We start from the raw sequence: 24785 nt of genomic DNA, 5'->3' as shown, positions 1-24785 counted from the left end.
CTTGCATTGTTCAAGGGTCAACTGTAAATATATATAATATATTTATTTATAACAGGGAAATAATAGAAGCACAAAGACTCCAAAAGCTAAATGGAAGGATCCTCCCTGGACATGTTGGATCAATTCCAACATCCTTAAGAATAGTAGGTATACTGACCAGATCCATGACAAATCTATAATAACCCACTCATTCACCATGATGCTCAATATACTCATTCATTGGCTAAAAAGAATTCTTAAAAGTCAGTAGTAAGAAAACAAATTATGGGGCCAAAGACCTTATGAGATAGCTCATGAGAGAAGATCTATAGAATGGCAAATAACTATATGAAGAGATGCTCCTCATCGTCTGGTGTTGGAAATGCAAATTAAGACATCCACTGCACACCTTTCAGAACTGTCCAAATCCAGATCACAACTGTCATTCTCTGCTGGTGGGAATGCAAGATGGCGCACCCACTTTGGAAGACAGTTTGGCAGTTTCTTATGAAACTAAAGACGCTCTTACCATAAGATCCAGCAATCATGTTATTTGGTATTTACTCAGAGAAGCTGAAGATACATCCACACAAAAACCTTCCCGTGGGTGTTTATAGCAGATTTGCTCAAAATTACTAAAATGTGGAAGTAGCCAAGATATCTTCAGTAGGTGAATGGATAAATAAGCTGTGGTCCATCCAGACATGGGATATTAGTCAGCACTAAGAAGAAATGAGCCGCCAAAGCTTGAAAAGACATGAAGGGACCTTAAAATGCATATTATTAAATGAAAGAACCTGACCTAAAAAGGCTTTGTATGTATTGTGTGCTTCCACTTTATGACGTTCAGGGAAAGGCAAAATCATGGAGACAGTGAGATTAGTGGTTGCCAGGGGTTGGAGAGGAGAGAGAGATGAGCAAGTAGAGCTCAGGGCATTTTTAGGGTTTCTGTATCACACTACAGTGATAGCTCTTTGCCTTTATACATGTGTCATAACCCATAGAATATGTACCACCAAGAGAGATCGCTCACGTAAACTTTGGACTCTGGGCGGTTATGATGTGACAAAGTAGGTTCACTGACTGTCACAAAGGTACCACTCTTGGGGATGTTGATAATTCGGGAGCATATGCAGATGTGGGGGCAGGGGTACATGAGGAATCTTTACACCTTCTCTATTTTGCTGTGAACCTAAAACTCCTCTACAAAAATGAAGTATATTTAAAAAGTACAATTCATTGGTCGTATTGCCAGGGCACAACCACGTTTCTCTGAATACCAGTAAATAAAAGAATCATGCTTTTCTCCCACTTTCCCTATATGCACTGAATTTCAGAGTAGTTTCAAAACTTGATGAGTTTTTATGAAATTCCAGATAATGAATGCAGAGGGAATGACAACAGGCAATCAGCATTTTTCTGTAGAGCCCCAAATGGAGTCCTAGATACAGGAGATCATCACCAATGGTTTTTAAACATCAGTTGGAAAGCCTGGTAGATATCTTTTCATGAATGGTGGGATGAATTACCACCTGAATCCAATGTTCAATCACTATTAAGATAAATCAAAATAAAACAGGGCAGGAGGGGCCTCCTGGTGATTTCGATGCCTGCTAACATGCAGAAATATTGCTTCCCATGAATATTTATCTGATTTTTCTAACATATCAATGACATGTGCGAGAAGTATTTTATAACAGAAAAGATCTTGTCATTATTTTAACTTGCTTTCTCCCTAGATCAGCAGATCACTGTATTTGATATTCACTAAAATTGTACAATCTTTCTGAATGTATGTGCCTACACCCTACCCAAAGCAATTCATTAAGAATCTCTAGCAGTGGTGCTTAGGCATGAAAATTTCTTAAAAGATGCCCAGATGTTTAGCGTGGGCAGGGAGGGTAATCAACTATTTGGTATTACCCAACTCTTGGAAACTAAGATGTATTTAACCATAGACATAACCCAAGAATCAAGAAATACTGGTAACTGAAAAGAATCTCTGTTTCAGAGGGACAAATAAAATAAGGTGTAAAAAGCTCTTTGTAAATGATAAAAGGTAATTTTGCGTAAAGAGTTTGCCTGTTATTTGAAGGTTTTATTTAAATGCCATGGTCAATTAAATCATGTTTTTCTTCATTTGATTTTTCTTGTCCTGAAAGCATTTAAAAGTAAAATTCCACTCAGAAATAAAAAATGTGTTCCACATAATGGGATCTTTCTTGCAAACTGAACATAATGCCATGTTTTAGAATCATCCTGTTGATCATTAGCCATGATTCCACATTGAGCAAGTTGGACAGAGTGCCATCTTGGCTAATCCAGGTTCTCCCTAGGATGAGGAATATTAGTTGGATTTTAAATCAACCTTGGATAATTACACAAAAAGTATTCCATTTTTCCATCATTTGCTCTTAACTCCACTCAAGGTAGACACATTCTGGTGGTGCTTTACTGACGTAGATGTAGATTCCAAAACAACAACGTCAAAGTAATGTTAAGGCATCTAACAGCTTAAGTGCTATTGTGGACATTTTCAAGGACCTTTACTCTTAGGTTTTCAGATCTCATAGCCCCCCATGGGCAGGACTGGTGTCTTCATACAGCAGACATTTATTTCTCATACTTCTGGAGGCTGGAAGAGGAAGGTGTAAAAAGCTCTTTGGTCTTTTTAAAAAGCAGCTTGGTCTTGTTCTGGGGAGAGGACCGTCTTGCAGGTTGCAGACTCCTGACTTCTGGTTACATCCTTGCATGGCTAGCTCTATGGCTTCTTCTTGTAGGTCACCAATCCTATTCATGGATTAGGCTCCACCCTCATGACCTAATCATCTTCCAAAGGTACCACTTCCTAATAATAAACCTTGGGGATTAGGATTTCAACACAAGAATGTGGGGGCAACAAAAGTTTTCGGTCCATTGGAAGAGGAAATGGAAGGGGAGGTAGCATTGGTCCCTCAGTATAGGTATCATAACCTTATTAAGTGGGTTTAGCCCAATGTATAGATAACATACCTTATGAACACTACAATTCAAAATATTTCCCACCCAGGGACTTATAGCTTCCTAGAGTTTCTGTTTGGGGCGATGGAAAAATTTTGGAAATAGACATGGTGATGGTTGCACATCACTGTGAATATAATTAATCATATTTACTTGTGCACTTAGAAATGATGAAAGCAGAAAAATGTATACTACACACACATTACTTCATATGATTTTTTGTTTTAGTTTTGTTCAACTTAAGGACAGTGTGAGGCAGCATGTGAATATAAAACCCCACACATTTTTTTCCTCAAAAATAAACCAGATTCCCTCATAGAGACACAAAACAAACAGGGACTTTCAGGTGCCTGAGGTAAGCATTAGTTTGGTCACAATTTCTAGCAGACAAAGCAAAAAACATTTTTTTAAAGACAAAGAAACATTTGATTTGGGGATTTTTATATCCCGCAAGAGAAAGCTTTTCCCTTTTCCTTCTGCTTCTTTAGGATATGGGGTTGGTGATGATAGAGGAGGTAGTGCCTGAAGGTTGCTATTTCTCTCTTTTCTTTGGTGGCTGGCTTTCACTGATGACATTAAGAAAAATATACCAAAGTCTGAGATGACCTTGCTCAGTGGAGAGTCTGCTCATTATGTGTAATGACTGCCTACATTCCTGCGCCTAGAAAAATACTACCTTGGTAGTTGCTCGGATTATTCTTTAAAAAAACCACCTTTGGATGGCAACATCTGTCAAAGGCCCTTGGAATGCCAGAGATTCCACTTCTGTGGTCTGGGATGGAGCCTAACCTGTGTCCATTCTTCCTGAGAACTCAGGGTGGTTCCGATGAATCCCTTACACGAGTTCCGAGATAGCCCAACCTTTCCTGGCTCCGAGCACCATGGCAGCTGGGAGAGGATGGTCCTAGCTCACCCAGGGAGCACAGTGCAGGATGCAGAACTGCCTGTAGGTGTGTTTGGGAGACAAAGGGACACCTGTGCCTGGAGGTGCCCAATGGTCTCTCTTTCTCGTTCACTCTCAATGTAGCCAAGTCACATATTGCGAGGCAGCTTATGGTCATGTGGTAGAAGCATCTGGAAGAGGGACTGAGCACATTTCCCTCTGAGCCCCTACTCTAAAAGGGCACTTTCTGCCCTTGTATGTGAGGTTTGGCAACCTTGAAACTGTTGTGATGGTAATGAAATGAGTCTACGCTATGCTTTAGCCTTTGAAATCATTGTAGCTTTCCTTCTATCTGTGTATTCATCCATCCATCCCTCCATCCATCATCTATCTCATCTATCTATCCATCTACTATCCATCTCTTTATCATTCATTGATCCATCCATCCCTCCATCCACCATCTATCTCATCTACCTATCTACCTATCATCTATCTATCCATCCATCTCTTCATCATTCCATCAATCCATCTATCTATCCATCCATCATCATATCTCATCTATCCATCTATTCATCTATCTATTCATCTATCCATCCATCCATCCATCCATACATCTCATCTGCATGCCCATCCATCCATTTGACTGTCTGTCCATCCATCATCTATCTTATCTATCTATCTATCTATCTATCTATCTATCTATCTATCTAGATTTCAACCTCTAAAACTACACAGTAAGAAATCGTGTGGTATGAAGGTTTGTGGTAATTTGTTACAGCCACAATAGGAAACTAATATGCTATATCATTTAATTTGTATTTGTTTGTTGTTGACCTAGCTATGTTAGAATATGAGTTTCAGGCAGTTGAAGATATGGTTTACCTGGTTCATTGCTACAGCTTCAGCACAAGGATAATGAGTGCCTAGAATGTTGTAGGCACCCATGAAGATCTGATGAATTGAGCTATATTTGAGTTAAATAAATTAATGCTATGTGCCTGCTAAATATTTTATCTTCATTATTATAAGATCTGTGTTTTCTTCCACAATTGACTCCAACTCTGGTTCTGCTTTTGTTTTTTTGGCCATTGCAAGGTTAATGATATTTGGTTGAATCCAAGGGTAATGGCCAAAATTCAGTGGACCCATTGTGGGCTCTACATGCTGTCTGTGCAGGGAAGACTTGATATGTTCTTGACTGGGAAATGGCTTTGTGTAAGCAAAAGTTGGCGAGATAACATTTCCTAAGTGGAGAATCAGCACAACTAGAGCTGCATACTGTCTAATCTTTAAGAACAGAGAGTTATTGGGTTGCCTGGCTGGCTTAGTCATTATAGCATGTGACTCTTGATCTGGGGTTGTGAGTTTGAGCCCCACATTGGTTGTAGAGATTACTTAAAAATAAAATCTTAAGAAAGGAGTAGAAAATTATCCTCTTATTGAGATGAATTTACTCATACCTGTTTTTGTTATATGATCTGTCTAGTATTTTTGTATGTTATTTTTTCAGTGAGAAATCTTAATTTCTGCCTTTTAAATTTCTCAGAAAAGCCTTCCCTGCATCTTCAAGTGCCACTAGGATATTTATCAAAAATGACGATGGCAATTATGACAATAAATGTTAGTACAGTAAGAGGTAGAATGGGACGTCCTAGCTGCTCACAAATCAGGAGGATCTCCTGTTCATTGAACACAGAATTGCAAAGAGCTTGTATCCAGCCCTTAGTGAAATAGTCTTCAATTTGTACATGAGATTAGATTTGAGTCTTAGGAAATACACCCCACGTCTGTGTTGTGGTTGTGGGTAAACACCACAGCTGTGTGCAAATGCGGCAGCCATCTTGCGGAAGAAAAATAGCAAAGGCAGCAAAAACATTGATCTTAGAATAGTCGTGAATATAATATATAATAAGTGAGAATGTAACGAACCAGAGCTTCAACCAAAGGGACAGCTTTAGCATGCCATACGTAGACTATATACACACTTTCCCTTCCCTCAATTTGGGAATATATCATCTTCAACAACCTTTCTGTTCCCCAAACTACACATTTCCATTGGGATTTTGGCTCTTTCACAGGTTAGTTACCATGCTTGCTTCTTACTCATGTGTGTGCTGATTCATCTAAGATCTCCTTGTTTGTTCTTAAAACAATTTCCTATTCTGGGTTCCAAGTTTGCCAGAGAAAACCAATGCTGGAGAGCTTGGGGATATTTCTGGGCACAGAAGAAGATTATGTGAGCTAGGAGATAATGTTGGATTTTGATAGAGTTGAAAAAGAATGCATTGTCCTTATTATATTTAATCGTTCTGGTGATCTCATGGAAAAATAAGAACAGACCAGATTCATTCTGGTCTGCCCCCAGAGAGTACCTAGCAGTGAGTACTACTAAATACCACTAGTATCTCCATCACCATGCTTGTTAGCAGTTGAGAATAGAAAAGCATATCTAAACACAGCAGCATATTTTGAATTAGCATACTTTAAGAGAGATTGTGACAATTATGTCTCATATTTATAAATGTATAGTATTGTATAAACTGTCTTTTCTCATATATGTACTTTACAGGCCTAAGAATACCATACAGGTACAAAAAATGTATCCTCTGTGTGCTTTAGAAATATACTTTAATGGAAAAAATAGGACTTTCCATTCTAATCAGTTTTTAAATATTTTTTTTTTAATTTGAACATGTTGCTTGGGTCATTGTGGGTACATATAAATGTTGGTGCAATGGCATCTCCATAATTCACAGCATGAGTAAAAGCCATAATATGTTGTTGGTGGTGTTTTTCTTTTCTTTGATTTTCTCTTTAAACTTCAAGCATATAATGAACACTTAATAAATAGAATTAGGGACGCCTGGGTGGCTCAGCGGTTGAGCGTCTGCCTTTGGCTCAAGGCGTGATCCCGGAGTCCCAGGATTGAGTCTCGCATCGGCCTCTCTGCATGGAGCCTGCTTCTCCCTCTGGTTATGTCCCTGCCTCTCCCTCTCTGTGTCTCTCATGAATTAATAAATAAAATATTTTAAAAATATATAAATAAATTTAAAATAAACAGAATTAAATGCATATGCGTTACCTTTATGCAAAATCATTTCATAAACAACATGTGCACTCGGACAGCATAGAACCTTTCTCTGCCACCTGCATGATCTTAAAGTCTGAGTCTAAGTAGACCAGTAATCAGTATTCCCCCTGGACCCATTTCATTTACTGGAAGGGCATCTCTCCATACTTGAGTGCATAGGGGAAACAAATAAGTAGCAGCATGTCTGATATCAAGGAAGTCAAAGTAGTCGCTGACCATGTGTATACAGCAGACACAGTGCTTTTATATGTGCTTTCTCCATTTAATTCCCCCAAGCAGTGCTATGGGATAACTACAATTCCCTTCTCAATCCCACGTTTGAGAAAAGTGGGACTTTGAGATCTTAAATTACATGCCCTAGGTGTCACCATAGATTCCAACTCAATGGTGAGTGACTCTGAACCCAGTGCAAACAGTAACCCGCTACTGAACGACAAGCTTGTATCCTTCCTAGAGAGTGGAAAGTTCTGTAATAGAAATTCACTGCAAGAAATTTACCGAGCTGAGAGATTGGAAGCAATCAGGACACTTTTGAGAAGGAGCCCCCATTGGGAGATCAAAACAAGGATGCCAGATTCTTACTTCAAGGGTTGGGGCAGGGGGGGATGGGGTTGGTCTACAGGTCGCGCTGCGCTGGGTGAGCAAACAGTGAAGCCAGGTCTACAGGGGACAGTCAAAAAGTAACATAGTCTAATCGTATGCTAAAGAACAAATGTAGGACATGGTCAGGGATATGGACATGGCACCTAAGGAATGGCCCTGCAAGTCCCACTAAGGCATTTGACTTAAAACATACGTGTGTGTGTGTGTGTGTGTGTGTGTGTGTGTGTGGTTGTTACAGAAGAGCTACACACTGAAATTTTTTTCCATATTTAGAATTAAGCGTGGAAAATCAGCTATAATCACATTCCCAGAATTAAACAGTATTAAATGTTAGATTTCCTTCCAGAGTTTATATTTTATACCTCGCTTGATTACGTGAATAAAAATGGGATCATACGACCCAGTATTCAGCAACTCATTGTTTTCCCTTGAGAGCTCTCAGATGTGTTTCTGTGTCTCCACAAATGAAGATCCTCCCATTACGTGGTTCAGCCAACAGAATTCATGCAACATATCTTTTATTCATCAACACTGAGATTGCTGTCATCTCTTATTTTCGAAATTACAATCAATAAGAATTGATCCTTGGGTGGCTGGCTACTTCTCTACATTCAGATAAAGATTTTTTATATATATATAGAAAGCATTTATAGATATAGAATTTCATGGTCAAAGGGTTTCAGGTTTTCATCTTCATGGTATGGAAGTGGGTTGGAAGCAGCCAGGAGAGAGGAGTGAACTGGAGGTCTTGTCTTGGGTATTGAGGTGACGGCCCAGCAGAGTGATGAGGTGGATGAGCAGTTTCAGAAATTAAATCAAAAGCATTTGACGGCCAATTGAATTCAAGTCTCACAAATCTAGAGGAATGTTCCAGTACGGGGTTTCAAATGGAAACGCATCTAAAGTTGGCTCAGAGGGGATTTGGTTCCAGACTGGTTGGTCATCGCCACACCTCCGTCACTGTGAAAATCATGAAATAATTACCTTCACATTTTGATCTGTATTGTGTAATAAACAAAACTGTGCTTATTATTTTGCATTTTTGTCTCCAGAATGCAATTTTGGTTTTAGTTTGTGATTTAATATAATTTCAGCTAATGTACTTTAAAAACTATCTGGGCAGCCTTGCAAAATATTGTGTGGGGATATAGTATATTTTATGGAAATAATGGAAGGAATCCCTTAAACAACTTAACAGGCCCCGTATCTGGGAACATGTGCCATAGAAATCATATGTCTTCATAATTGTCTGAGATTTATTCTACTGACGATGCAAATAGATTTTGACCTTGTGTACTCTTGATGTGATAATTAAATACAGGAGGTTACGACTTGTGTCATTTTAAGTATACTAAAAACGACGAATAGAGACACTACATTTCAAGAGCTTTCCTCCATCAGGCTCACAGAATGGAAATATATACCTTTTCTTCCCTTTGTGTCCATCCTGTATAGGTATAGACCCTTTTGTTAAATCATACACGATTCCACTAGGAAAACTTACGTTTCACGTTTTAGTAAACGCAGCCAGTGAATGATTTCTTCTAAACCTCAGGGAGTATGGATTTGCATTTATTTGGCTGATTTTCATTTTATACCTCTGCCCTCATTCTTATCACACATTTCTTTCTGGGCTCGTTTATGTGACCTAAAGTAAATTCTATGTCTCATCGAAGAATTCTTATGCAAACATTCCTTTTTGCTTCCACACACACACACATATAGGAGTGAGGTGTTATGACTTAATAAGTGCTAGTGATTTGCCAATCCTCATGCTGCTCTGTATCTATATACACATCACATATTTATATACATGTAGGCTCTCACAGAATGACCTATTTATACACATACTTTTTTAAAAAGGATTTTATTTATTTATTCTTGAGAGACAGAGAGAGAGAGAGAGGCGGAGGGAGAAGCAGGGTCCATGCAGGGAGCCCGATGCAGGACTCGATCCCGGGACTCCAGGATCATGCCCTGGGCCGAAGGCAGGTGCCAAACCACTGAGCCACTCTACATCCTACATACATTATAGAAATATGTATATGCATATATGACCTACATATACACATATGTGTACATATACAAGCAACAAGAATTAATTTACTCTCAATTATATTTCAGGAATTCTTTTAGAAGTACGGTTGAGGGTCTAGTTCTACCAATTACAGGTGAATACACACTCTAAAAAATATAAGATATATTGTTCTGCATTCACGGAGTAGTTACCTTCTGGTTCACAGTCACCAAAAAAAGGTCTTCTGTGCCTATGTAATGAATTATCTCCTAAAAGAATATGGATTGGACCAGTAGAGTCCTATTACAACTGAACAAAATGGCAACCACAGCTGACACCATTAGGCTTCTAACCGTTGACCTGCAGTGCATGGACAGCCACGTGAGCGGAATCCTTCTAAACCCTACCGTGCAATTTGGAAGATCAAGAAACTTTTAGATTGCCGTCACCTATCATAAAAGCCTGAAACTTTCTATCCTAGCGCCGGCAGGATAGACCAAGTACAGTGCTTCATTTTTATATGATATCCATTGGGTTCAACATGCAGGGAGAACATGTGATTTCCGATTTTTAGCCATTTCTCATGGACTATATTTTAAAATAACCGCTCGACAACTGAGCATATCTCTTGTGTGTATGTGTATAAATATTTATATTTATTTTTTATATTTATTTTTATATATTTATATTTATAGATTTTATATATATATATATTGTTGCTATTGTTCTTGTTCCTTCCTGTGCTCAGAATGAATCTTGGTCTCAATCTAGTGACTATATGTCTGAGTTCGAGGGTCTGTTTTGTATCTCTCTCTCATTGTCCCCTCGTTGGGGTGAGGTGGGGGGCGGACTGATTTACAACCTTCATTTCAGAGACCTTAAGTCTCAAAAAGCCGAACGTTTCATCCGCTGAAATGCTTAGAGGATTTGCAGCCAACAGTGCTTATCAGTGAAAGGGGCCATTTGTTCAAGATCTCTGGTTCTAGCCAGCAAGGGGCTGCTTCTATTAATTCATCTACGGCCTATATGGGAAGTTCTGTCCTCCGCGGCCGGACAGCACCAGCGCTGAGCCCTGGTGATGTGCCTGGCTGTTTCCAAACGGCTCTCACATTCATAGACTTCCACCAGAGAAAACCCATACACATCTTGTACGTGGATTCTAGCAAACCCCACCTTTCCACAGTCCGAGTAGGAAAGGCATACACTCTTGCAGAGAAAATACAATTGCTTGCATTCATTCTGTACCTGCCTTGAGTGGAAACTCTGCCTTGTTGATTGTTTTAAATTACAAGAGAAGGGGGAACAAAAGTCCCTGGATGTTGCAGTAAATGAAGATTCTGTGGCAGAAACTATGGAAACACCAACTTCAAAAAAAAACCCACGTCCATTTGCTGAACTTCAGAGATGCATAGAGGAGCTGTTTCCCTCAGGACTTTTTGGAAGGAGTTCAGAATCGCAAAGATCAAACCTTTCAATAGGAGGCTGTTAGAAAAGCTAAGATTTGCCAGGGTATAGAATATTAATTAGCCTGGCATTTGAGAGGTTACAACAGACATGTTTTGCTCGGGAGGGGCTCCAATTTAATAAAGGCCGGTGATTTACCGTATGTTGCAAATCCTCACGGTGCTCCACGGAAACAAAATAAGCAAATAGGTCATTCTGGGCGAGCTGACAGAGAGGGAGAGGCGGTGGAGGAAGGATGTGTTAAAGACAGAGCAGTGCTGCCAGAAAATTACTGGAGCCTTTAGGAATTAATCACCTCTTTCCTTAATGGGGAAAGAGAGGCTTGTCTTATGGTTATTATACGGCACCCAAACTGCCATTAGGAGCCCGTTTCATACATAAAGCTGCATGAAAGGGGCTTTTCTCCCAAGTAGAGCGCGATGCATTTTATGAGAAACTGTGTAAAAGGTTGCATGATGAATGCCAGAGCCAGGGAACATTCGCTGGCATGAAACGCTAATTAGTAATTGCTAATTAAATGAGGGAGGGGTTGGTAACGTCTGAACATTCTCACTAATCACAGCTAATCTCTGCTCCATCCCTGTGAACGCTGGAGAAGCCTGAATCTGCGGGACGTGCCATAAATGCACAACCTTGCAGGTTTCGTCTTGCATCTGTCTGCAGCAGATACAGGAGACTGTGAGGTCTGATCGTTGCAACTGGAGAACCAAAAAAAAAAAAAATACCAAAAACAACAACAAAAAACCAAAAAGGAAAAAAAAAAAGAAGAAGAAGAAGAAAAGAAAAAGCCTTCCCATTGCTTTTTTTTTTTTTTAAACCAGCCCCTGCATTTCTGATACCCTCTGAGCTCACAACTCTGCATTTTTCTCAGGTGCCCAGAGAAGGAAGCCTCGCCCCCTCAGCTGCTATAACGCTTCATCTTCTACTTATTTTGTTTTAGGTTTTAGAAGCCGGCACTCGAGAGCTCCTTAGATTGCTGTCAGCTTTGCTTAGAGATGGGGTTTGATGGAATCGGTTGTGATTCACGTTGTTTCAGGGCCTGAATCACTCTATATTCACATCAACACTGCAGCAGGTGGCCTCAGCAACTTAATAAGCAGTAATTGAAATGAGGTGAATGGCGTGGCCCTTGCAAACAAGAAGCGGAACGGAACGGGGAAATATCATAATTGGGTGTTTGGGGGCAGGGGTGAATAACAAAGTAAAATGGTTAAAAACAACCCAAAACTTTTTGTGACTTGTTTTTTCATTATTTTTTTGTCAGAAGACTTTTGCAAGACGGGAGGGAATATAAAGCTGGATTAATGTTTGTGTATTAAATTAACCTTGGCAGATGCTTTATAGAATAGTTGTAGTTTTGAATTTGAGCAGAGCAGTACCTATCTGTCTACAAAATGACTTCAAACATCAGAGGGAAACCTTTTTTTTTTTTTTTTTTTTCCCAGGTCAGGATCTTTTTGCCACATGAGAGCAACAGGCAAGGAGTCCAATGTCGGTGTGATCCCTTTGCTCTCATAAATGCCTTATTTGCAGTGTCTAATGGGGAATTAGGAATTTGATGCCTTGAGTGTAACTAGTTCCTCCAGTTACAGAATCTTCCATCTTTTTAAAATAAAACATACCAGTTCATACTGTTTTAGGGACACTTGGAGTGATTTGAATATGCATTGTCATTTGGCTAAGATGAAAGACTAATGCATTTCTGTGAGATTCGAGTATCGTTCCTATAGGGGAAAGACAGAGGCGCATGCTAAGTAAGAGTGGGATCTCATCATGTCTATCATTTACTTTGAAACATAAACATTAAAAGGAATTACATCAAAATATCAGTAACAAATTCAATGTCAGAATGCCCCACCTTGCTTTTGTTTAGACATGCACACTCTCTCAAACCCAGACAAAAACACATTCCCCCAGCCCAATGCATGCCATGATTTTCCCCCAGGAAAAAAAAACAAAAACATCTTTTAGGAGATGCCCTGAAAAACTCCTTTTAGGAGAGTTTCTCACATTGCAACCAACGTGTGCACAGGAGTGATAAGTTGCATCCCATAAAATTTATAATCTCTGGTATGATAAAAATAAATAAATATTAATATATTTATATTATATTAAATATATAAGTATATAATATATTTAATATTATAAATATTTTATGCTGATTGTGTCAGATATGGGAGCCCCATACCAAGTCACAGATGAGACGTTTTATCATAGGGTGCACAGAAACAATAGTTATCATAACACTGATTTACACCACATAATCCGTCCCACCATGAAAAAGGCTCTCCAGTGGTCCTTCTCATTTCCAAGGAGAACAGCCAAGGACGAACGGGGTAAACCAGGAGATGTGTTTTCAAGTGCCAGCGATGCGCATGTCCTTTTTGATGGATGACAACCCAACATATCCTGTGTTCTCTTGTAGGGTTTTTAAGTACCGGTGACCAGGCGGCCAAAGGCAACTACGGGCTCCTGGACCAGATCCAGGCGCTGCGGTGGATTGAGGAGAATGTCGGGGCCTTTGGCGGGGATCCCAAGCGAGTGACCATCTTCGGCTCGGGCGCGGGGGCTTCTTGTGTCAGCTTGTTGACCCTGTCGCACTATTCAGAAGGTAATAAGGGCATCCCTGCGTGGCTGCGCGACCCCCCAGGGCTGAGAAACAAACACACATCGAGTTCACATCCGAGGTGCCGGGTGGTGGGGTTGCCCTACGTCTCTCTTGCAACCTCCACCAAAAGTCCCCAAAATGACGTGGACTCCCGTGCTTCTAAGTCACCTGTCTTTCCCCGTTAACCATGATGCTGGTTGCGACAAGGGCGACAAAATGACCTCGTTAGAAAGACCAGCATTTTGCACCTGCCTTTCTGACTCGATTCGGTCAATTTTCAATTTTGTCATTTTGGTCAACTTTACATTCGGTCAACTTCTCATCTCAGTTTGAGAAAGGTAACACAGAAGACAGTTACGTGGCTAACGGTTGGAGATTTGTACATTTGGTGAGCAACGTGGCCCCTGACCGTGTGATTTTTAAAAGTCACTTGTCTGGCTTGCATGGGTGGCTTCATCCATTAAGCATCCAACTCTTGATCTCAGCCCAGGTCATGATCTCAGGGTCTTGTGATCGTGCCCTGTGTCAGGCTGTATGCTGGCATGGAGTCTACTTATGAATCTCTCCCTCTGCCACTTCGCCCTGCTTAAAAAAAATTAAATTATTTTTAAAAAGCCAGATTCACCCTAACTCATGGTGGCTTCTTCAAGTCCATTGGTGAGCTGTAGACTGAAGGTGACCTTGAAGCTCACCTACTCAAAGCCATCATTTATAGAAAGGAAATGGACGCTGAAAGAGGTTGCACAACTGTGTAGGGTCACACAGCAAGCAACACAGCCAGGGAAGAACCCAAGCTTCCCAGACCCCGATTGAAACCTCTTTCCTTCATTCTCCTCCGGCTATTAAATATCGGGGAAAAACAGAGGTAGTCTTGATCTTCTGTGCAGAATAGACTTGCCCTGCGGGTTCACGAACATCCGTGCACAGAACAACTCTTGGGACATTCCCGATTGCCTCTCCTATGTGCTATTTTACTTATCAATCGCATTTCCCCTTTCATCTTCTGTTAAGACCATCACATTTCCTCTGAAGGTATTCGGGGGGCCTTAGGAAATTAAAAAAAAAAGTTCAGCTTGAGTAGGAACTCTAACCAGTCGCGCACACCGATGTGACATGTGGATTATGAGCGTAGTTAAAGACATTCAGAATTCACCTGTCAATAAGATGCTCAGTGCAGGAACCATGAGCAACCATCAATCAAGTCGAAGCTGACAAGGTTGTAGATCATTTCATAATATCTAAGGAGAGGTCAAATAGGGGCTCACATTTATAGGAACCCTTCATTTTTACAAAAATGAAAAAAAAAAAGAAGAATAACTAGAGGGGTCATTGGTAATATCAATTCCCATAGCATTCCAGAAAATATCTAGACTTTCCCATTTGCCAACTGATACAATCCGAGTTCTCGAGTGAGCAAGTAGTCAGGACCAGCCTCCATACTAATCAAACACAGTAAACTAAATCTAATCGGAGGAAGAGCATTAATTACTTAAATCAACAGATCGGAAATGATCGAGCTCTATGGCAGGGCTGTGCCTGGGTCACGTCTCTGCAAAGCAGTTTTTCAAAACAACCCAGCAATATATGGGAAGCATGACAAAAATACCCAGACTGTCGGCCTTAGGATTGTACTTGTGGCGATACAGTCTACGAAAACAATCAGCACATGCATGGAGAATGAGGTTTTCACGAGGATGTTCGCCACAGTATTACAGCAAAGAAGCAAATGAAAAGCTCCAAGATTCAAAAGACCAGGAGATTATAAGGAACAGGTGCATTTGCTCAAAGGAACAGTCATTAGCTTCAAGAATAGTGGAGGAAGTGTACAGGAGTCTGGGAAACCCAGTGTCAACGTTAAGCATTTATTGGACTCTGTTGTACGAAACAGAGCATTGAGGGCAAAACAGCAAAGTGGGAGTGACACCAAAATGCTAAGGTGACTTGTATTTTATGGTATGAATTATGGGTGGCATTTTTCTTTGTCCAGTTTTTCAAGGTTTATCGGGAATTATATTTTGCGACACACACAATACTACTACCACTACTCCTCCTCCTCCTCCTCCTCCTACATCAGTCATGGCCAATGACTGTGAGAGGATAAAAAAATAAACCACATAACTTGTAGCGAAACTTTTCTAATTCTCATTGTTTTAACTTATGAAAGTGTTTGATAGATCAAGTATCGACATCATTTCCTTCCCGAGCTTCAACACATTAATCTTGAGAGCCGAACGCCCAAGTCCATAGGCGCGCATCTCCGAGAGCATTATCGGCTTTGGGAGATTGGCCCCCAAATGACTTTGATGATGCATTGAGCAGGGCCAGGTCAATTTAAAATCTTCTCTTGTGTGTCATCTTTGGGCAACGCTCCAGTCTTTAGAATCACATCTTCCTGATTGCAATCATGTTTTCCTCACTTGATTGCTTGCATGACCTTAAAACTCTACAGGGCATGAACTTCTGGGCTCCCAATGAATTATTCTTCTAGCAACTCCCGAGGCATCAGAGCTACATCACGCTGGAATTCAAGAAAATGTCAGGAAGAGATAAGAAACCGAATGCTATCATTTTTATACCCTATCATCTCTCGTCCTGTAGTAGTGAGAAAGAGAGGGCGTAATTTTTTTTTTTTTTTTTTTTTTACTTACTGACATTCATATACCAGGCTGATCTGATACAAAATTGTAAGCTACACAGAATTTTACTCATCAAATTGCCCAACTTTTTTTTCACTTCTCACCAAACAGACATTTTTAACATGTGGCAGAAGCATGACAGAAAAGTCTGGGTTTTGAATTGATGCAATTTCGAGATCAGTGATTTGTCGGTGGGGGGGGGGGGGACCCAAACATTTCAGTTGGGCAATCAAGTGAGGATTCCTTTAGGAATCGCTAATTTAATTAATGTTTTGGTTGTAAATGTTTAATGCCTTTAATATATGGAGGGTGGAAATAGAAATACGTGTCTGAATTGATACTCTGGAATTGATTTTAGTGGATGCTTTTTCCCCCATAATGAAGTGGTACCTGCTTTTGCAAGGGAGGCAAAACGGTCTTTGACGTCTTCTTGGCGCAAAGCGTATTTTTTAAGGAATGCGGGAGGTGATAACTCTGAGAGGCTTTATTTACAGCATGTGGGGATGGGGATGCCAACACTACATGAAATTGTGGAAGGATAAATGGATTGCACGATTTTTTTTTTTTTACCACTGCAGCTAAATTGTAAATGCAGTTTCATTTTCTTAAACCCTGTGTGTATGTGTGTGCGTGTGTGTGAAGAGTATCGCGGAAAACCAAAGTCCAGCAGGAGGGGGAGGGGGAGAGAAAGGGATGGAAACGAGTAAAAAAAAAAAAAAAATCCTGAAAGAGCTGAATGCCACTGTACCCAGAAATTCACATGGCCGGAAGACAATCAGAGCCTTCTTTGCTAAGTAAAAGCTGCTTTTCTGTCTTTCGGGTTTTCATTTGCATGTCTACAACTTTGCACCTGCAGGTCTGTTCCAGAAGGCGATCATCCAGAGCGGGACCGCCCTGTCCAGCTGGGCAGTGAACTACCAGCCTGCCAAGTACACTCGGATATTGGCAGATAAGGTCGGCTGCAACATGCTGGATACCACGGACATGGTGGAGTGTCTTCGGAATAAGAACTATAAGGAGCTCATTCAGCAGACCATCACCCCGGCCACGTACCACATTTCCTTCGGCCCCGTCATCGACGGCGATGTCATCCCGGATGACCCTCAGATCCTGATGGAGCAGGGCGAGTTCCTGAATTATGACATCATGCTCGGCGTCAACCAGGGGGAGGGCCTCAAGTTTGTCGATGGCATCGTGGACAACGAGGACGGCGTGACGCCCAACGACTTCGACTTCTCCGTGTCCAACTTTGTGGACAACCTTTACGGCTACCCAGAGGGGAAAGACACGTTGCGGGAGACCATCAAGTTCATGTACACAGACTGGGCTGACAAGGAAAACCCGGAAACGCGTCGGAAAACCCTGGTGGCTCTGTTCACTGACCACCAGTGGGTGGCCCCTGCGGTGGCCACCGCCGACCTGCACGCTCAGTATGGCTCTCCCACTTATTTCTACGCCTTCTACCACCACTGCCAAAGTGAAATGAAGCCCAGCTGGGCGGACTCAGCCCATGGCGACGAAGTGCCCTATGTTTTTGGGATCCCCATGATCGGCCCTACTGAACTCTTCAGCTGTAACTTCTCCAAGAACGACGTCATGCTCAGCGCGGTGGTCATGACCTACTGGACCAACTTCGCCAAAACTGGGTATGTGCTTCCCACGTGGGCTTCTTATCGCTCTTCTAGTGTGTCCGATCCCTCCGTACGAGTGTTGCTCCCGTGAGTCAGTGCCGCAGACCATGCTGGCATGCACACACTCACACACACGGTGACGGGGGGGCCTCGTTTGTCCTCATGCCTCAATTGCTTTGCATCGCCAGATTTTTACTCCTGTGCTAGTTGCATTACTAAAAAGTCTGCTTCCCACCTGCTGCTTCAGGGTTGAGACATATACGGCAACTCTACTGGATGCTGGTCCCAGAATTTCAAGTCGACTTAGGACCTTGTCTTCTTTGATAAATTGTAGAGTTATCAAAACCCACGTGCCACGTGGCAAATTGTGCTTATTGTGTAGCCAAGAGGATAAAATCGATCTCATAATATATCTAACAAGCACTATGCATGTGTGTATATACTGTATATTCACACATACATATGTATGAATGTATAGGGTTTCTCTACACTTATCGGATTTATTCCTAAATATATTTACAAATATACTCATTCATTTAAATTTGTCACACATGTTTATTTCATAAATAAACACATATTTCATATATATGTGCGTGTATATAAATATATATATATAATATACCTCAAAGGGGAAATTTGTTGGCCAAATATAGTAGGAAATATACAAGAGCCACACATACAACAGGTCCCACCCATGTCCTATTGAGCAGCATCCCTGCAAACAATAAGAGACTCCCCAACATTTCAGACAGCTGCAAACATCACAGCATCTTTTTGTTTTTCTCTTGTCTAATGGCGTAATTGTGGAAATTAATGAGCTATCATTCTGTTCTACCTGCGTGTAACTCTGTCATTAACCTTGAGCCTCTTGCGCTGAATTGAAATTAGAGATGCCCACAGCTCCGAGGGTTGGTGAATAAATCAGAGATGCCCACAGTGCCGAGGGTTGGTAAGCCTCCCCGGGACATGCCAGGAGTCGGAAGGAGGCACCCCCGGCTGTGACAGCCCAGCACTGCCTGACTCCCACGCACCTGTAGAGACAGGACGTGGGGATGCCGAGGGCTCCCATGCTTAGTTAGGGCTCTAGCCGGTATCATTCTTTACATTGATTCCCAACATTGATTGGGTGGCAACTGGCTTCAGAATATTTTGTGGTCTTAGGGGAAGTATGGCGCCCTTATAGAGTGCCACGTGTACTGTGTGGATACCCACATTGAACTGCCAGATTTTATGACTTTGGTCTGAGAAAGGCTCACATGGACGAGAGAGAATGTACAGATAAGGAGACAACTGGGGCAAGTCAACAAGTATTTTTACATAATCCTTGTTTATTATATTATTATAATATTCCTAGGGCTGCTGTAACTGTGTGCCACAAACGGTGTGGATTAAAACCACAGACATTTATTGTCGCACAGTTTGGACGCTAGAAGTCCAGAATGAGGGTGTTGACAGAACCCAGCTCCCTCTAAAACCTCTGGGGGAAGGTTTTGTGCTCCTTCCTGGCTCCTTCTGGGTGGCGGGCTCCCTTTGGCGTTGCTTGCTTCTAGCTACATCGCTCCAGTTCCTGCATCTGCATCCGTGGCGGTCTCCCTACGTGTCTCTGTCTTTAGATGGCCATCTTCTTATTAGGACATTGGTCATAATGGCGTAGAAGTCCAACCTGCTCCATCCTATCTTCACTGATTCCATCTGCGATGAGCCTATTTTCAAATAAGGTCACATCCCGAGGGACTAGAGGTTAGCCCTTCAGCCTATATTTGGTTGAGGGGGGAACAGTTCAACCCATCAGCCCAGTTGTGTCTTTGAACTCAGATACGTGGTACCTTTTCTAGCAAAGTGTCACATTCTTGAAGCAGAAAGACTCACACGGCCATTTCCCAAATGATGGTCATGCCCATTCGCTACACTGGCACCCACTCATAGCACTCTTTACCTAATATCTAAACACTTCATTGTTACTTACCTTAGTTAAAACCACATACTTTCTTCCCTTAATGTGTTTGGGAATGAAGTTCATATGATTTTCTTAAATGGGAAGCTACTCTCATTCATCACCAGTGTAACTGAACCATTAAAAAACATGGTAAAATCCAAACAAAGCCATTAAATTCTCATTAGCTCCTCTTGCCTTGCCAAAGGCTCTGAGGCTGATGATCTCGTGAGGTTTAAAAAAGAAAGAGAAAAGATAAAGGAAATTAATTAGTGTCACGCAATGGGAAAGAGCTCCTAGCGCCAAATGGACATTTTCACCAAGACCTATCAAAGACTGAGCCAGGATTAAAAATACTGCAACATTTTGGTATTGAGGGCTTTTTCATGCCCTAACTTTGGTTCCTAAGATCTCTGTGCCTCATGTCTGTAGTTCATGCCTCACATATGGGGAGCATAGACACGGAGCTGTAAAGCAGCCTGGGATTCAGCACTGGCCTAAGACATGCATGTGGCCACTCGTGGGAGGTGCTCAGGGTGCTTTTGGCTTTGATGAAGGTGCTAAAGCAGATAGAACACATGGAGAAAGAGTGAACAGAAGAGCTGAGAAGAACAGCTCTCCTCTGAGTGGAGTCTAGAACTTGAGTGAGAGTCAAGCTCTCGCCAAGCGAATGAGAAAGAGACGATGGGGAGCTTTGGATGTCGGTCTAAAGGATCTGGGCTGGATCCAAACAGGAGCTGATTTTTGCTTCTGCAGTGCATGCGGATCACAGCTGAAATAAGACTTGGGGATATTAATGCAGTGAGTTTCCTTCATTCATCTGGAAAGGTCATTGAAATGATAGAAATCATTGTTAGAGGAAGAACTTCCTCCAACGTGAAATGCAGAGTACCATTTTGCAGTGTCAGTAGGTGAGAACATTTCCATAGCCACGGGTTTAGCAAGAAAACGGAGGCTTGAGTGGATACGCAGTCCACCCATTGAGGTGTTTGTCAATATATGGCAAAGTCTTAAGAGGTGATTGCTAGTTCTTTACTTAAGTCGGGCAGGGATGCAGTAAATCCTGGGTAGGGGAGTATTTCCTTGTCCCCGGGAGACCACTTCAGTGGTGCGGAGGAAGATGAGCCAAAATGGTGCCTATAAGGGAACAGCATAGGATAAACCATGTCTGATGCAACTGTGTGAGGGGCGGTGCTGAACTCTGGACTCAGGCCATGATACACAGACCATGATGGAATACCCAGAGGACCATCAACTGCCCCCTGTAAGCACTAGAGAAGCAGGAGCTGCGTTATAAGAGTATCTCGCCATCCCCCTATCACAGCACGTTGCTACAGAGAGAGGAGTACATGGCATCAGGACATGCATCTCCATTATCATTGGTGTTGCCTCCAATCTTCCGTACCTTTCAGGCAGCACACTGGTGTCCTTATCGCTCATGCAGCAGGCAAGGCAAGTGTACACCCGTGCTTCTTTTGTACTACCCAGAGCTCAACAGCTGTGACCTTATGTCTAGGTTTAAACATATATATTACTCGGTAGCCAACTTTGTTGTTGATCACAGAAAAGTAAGGTTGGGAATAGGCATGTAAGAGGGAGGGAGGAGACTTCTTCCTAGCTAGGAGGCTGTTTCCATGATCCAGGCTAGAAGTTGCACCCAAAACAATGCTGGAAAACAAAACAAAACAAAACAAAACAAACAAAACAAAAAAAACAAACAAAAAACCCAAACCAAAACCTAACAAAAAACACAGGGCAGACATGAAGTACTAGTCTACAAATAAAGCTGATGTGGAAAGTTTTGATAAGAGGGAAGTAACATCAAGGAAAAAGTAAAACTTATAAAATAAATTATAGGAAGAATTAACATGTGTCATCGAAAATCTCTTTGGGAATACGAGACCCAACTGGTCCATAGAATCCATGGATCAAACAGTGATTTGGTTTGAGCTCTTCGTGGGAAGAAGTGCCAATAAAGGCCGCACCAAGGAATGCGTGGTCTCAATAGAACACATTGCAACAAGCAGCACTCTGCCCAACCAAATGCTGCATTGTCCATGATGCTTACTTCAATGGTATTAGAGTTGAGAGAATGGAAAGATAGCTCTGGCACGGCAGATGCAGCCAACAGAGATTTCAATGATTTGATCGTTCTCAGGATGTTAGTGTAAGTCTGCATCAGACGCCGTGACTTTGGATTTTGTTGGTATCCTATGGGGAATTGGTACTCAACCTTTGCAAAAAGCAAGAGGCTCTTAGGGCGGTGACTTAGGGAGATCTGTAGCCCATGTCTGGTGTTCAAATGACGTTTATCGCCAGGAAGCATTTTAAGCTGAATGAATGAACATCTCTACCTGGTGTGCAGGTGGGGATGTGTCATTGAACACATTTTCTTGGTGCCTAGGGTAGTCTTCTTAGAGGTCTAACAACAAATAGTCAGCTAGTACCTTATGGTAGGTGTAAGGAGGATCTTATACCACCAAAAGGACCCTCTCAGAAAGTGTACTGATATTTTCTGAAGAACCCACAGTGCCTAACTCTAGCAAATAAAATGGATCACAAGAGCTTAGAAATGCACTTGACTGTCCAATGCCAAAATGATGCCTCAAATAAATTGTGACAGGTGAAAATGTGTGTTTCAGGTGCTGGGGAATGTGGATGCAGATACGCATTGGGGTTTTTACAAGGCAGGGAAGACACATCCGTTTCTTTCTCTCCTTAATCATTATGATCTTTAATTTTACTCATGGAAATTAAAACATGCTGCATGCGGAAGTCAAGTCTAGGAAACAAGACACTGATATTGCACTCAGGGGTCTTGCTGTCTTTGGAGTGTTTGACAAGAAAAATGATGGACTTTCATAAGCTCTGTGAGTTTATCTTGGGTTAAGGCTTCTGACTGTGCATCTCCAAGAACTTTAATAGATAGATTGTATCAGCCTAAAGCTTACTTATCTGGATTTTCAAAATCCTCTGCTCTATTCTTTGAGAACAAAATAAATGTGTTTCTTTACCTTTCAAATGCACACCGAATTTCATCAAAAATAGTCCAATATCCAACATGAACAGAACACTCTCTTTCCTAGATGCCCTCTGCTTAATAAAAGGTCCACACAGCTAATAGAACCAATTCAGTGAAATCAGATCAATGGAAAAATAGCAGGAATCCTTACCACCTTTCCTTGCTTTTAGAACAATAACAATTGATGACAAATATTTCCATGGCAGATTCCAGTTAAACAGGAATTCTTTCACAAATTTATTCCAGAAGACTAGAATAAAAGAAGCATGAGGTGCTATGTTGAAGCCAACATTTTTATGAAACGTAAGATTTTTTAAATAAGAGATAAACAGTTTATTTTCAAATATATTAACGCTTATAAATGAACACATGATTAAGAAAACTCATGGCTGTAGGACCTATAATTTTATGTTTTATTTCCTTGACCCATTAGTAAAATAAAATCACTGCAGTTAGTGTGTATTCAGTTAACAGGTAAAATTTATTTTTTTCTTATGTGTTATATATATATGTATATATCATATATAGAGATACAGGACATTTTATGCAGTGTATATTATGGTATACGATATATTTTCATATGGAATATACTATACAGTGTACTTTTATAGAGTATATATTATATATAATATGCAATATTCCATGTATACTGTGGTATAGAATATATGCTACATGCACTACTATGTGTATGCTGTGGTGTACAACACACTATATATAATATATAATATATTGTGGTATAAGTATAATTTTATTCAATGTATACTATACACAACATACTATATATGCTGGGATGCTGGGATACTATACACAACATACTATATACTATAGTATACAGTATATACTATACACAGCATATAATACACTGTGGTATAAGGTATACTTTTATACAACGGGTACTATAGACATTGCATATGCTATATGCATAGCATAATCATTGCATATGCTATGATTGATAACATATATAATATGCAAATACAGTATACCACATATACTGTGGTATAGAGTTTTATCCAATGTATATTATAGATGGTATATATTATATATGCTATGATTTATAATGTGTACAATGTATACATATACCAGATATACTGTGGTATACAGTAGAGTTTTATACAACGTATACTGTAGACAGTATGGATTGCATGTGACATGATGTGTGATGTATGCAATATACATAGTATACCAGATACACTGCGGTACACAGTAGAGTTTTATACAACGTATGCTATAGACCGTATGGATTGCGTGTGCCATGACGTGTGATGTATGCAATATACAGACGTACTATACCAGGTATACTGTGGTTTACAGTAGAGTTCTATACAACGTATACTATGGACAATATATAACAAAGTGCATGTGCTATGATTTATAATATGCAATATACAAATGTAATAAACCATACATACTGTGCGTACAGTAAATCCTACGTACAGAGCACAGTGTACCGTATATAGCGTGGTATACAGTGTACCTTCCCATGGCATGCGCTATATACTAGATGTGCCATGGGTATTACAGTATATTACTTTATAGTCCTCTCTCCCGAAGCCAGTTTTAGATATTCTACTTTACATATTGGCAGAAGGGGATAATATTTATTAAGCTCTCCCTATTTGCCCTACACTTTGCAGGGGTCATTTAACCTCCATCACTGACTTCTAATCCCAATATTCTCACCCCATCTATAGATGAAGACAGGCCAAGAGAGGCCTAACAGTTTGCCCAAGATTTCACAGCTGTAAAGAGGGAGGGTTGCAGAGCATAATGCAGGGAAATGATTTTGACAGCCTCAGACTGAGGGCAAAAATCCTTCCTTCAGCAAACACTGCACTGGTGGTTACTATATGTTTGCATCGTGCGCATCGCATGGTCATGTATGTGCACTTGGGATCTCGACGTAGAGCTTTCTGCTCCT

General features: G+C 40.9%; 1 protein-coding gene across 12 annotated transcripts in view; it reads left to right on the top strand.

Annotated features, from left to right (window-relative positions):
* The window catches only part of NLGN4X (neuroligin 4 X-linked), a 353807-nt gene that overhangs the window by 323474 nt on the left and 5548 nt on the right, over positions 1-24785 (top strand). For all 12 annotated transcript variants that reach the window (XM_038586740.1, XM_038586745.1, XM_038586743.1 and 9 more), the window contains 2 exons: positions 13463-13648; positions 17138-17927. In XM_038586740.1, the coding sequence (XP_038442668.1) occupies positions 13463-13648; positions 17138-17927 (976 nt within the window). The remainder of the gene's footprint in view (positions 1-13462; positions 13649-17137; positions 17928-24785) is intronic.

This window comes from Canis lupus, chromosome X (genome assembly GCF_011100685.1).
Source record: "Canis lupus familiaris isolate Mischka breed German Shepherd chromosome X, alternate assembly UU_Cfam_GSD_1.0, whole genome shotgun sequence".
In the NCBI taxonomy this organism is placed as follows: domain Eukaryota; kingdom Metazoa; phylum Chordata; class Mammalia; order Carnivora; family Canidae; genus Canis; species Canis lupus.
The sequence above is the reverse complement of the archived record's forward strand: the minus strand, read 5'-3'. Positions and strand labels throughout refer to the sequence as shown.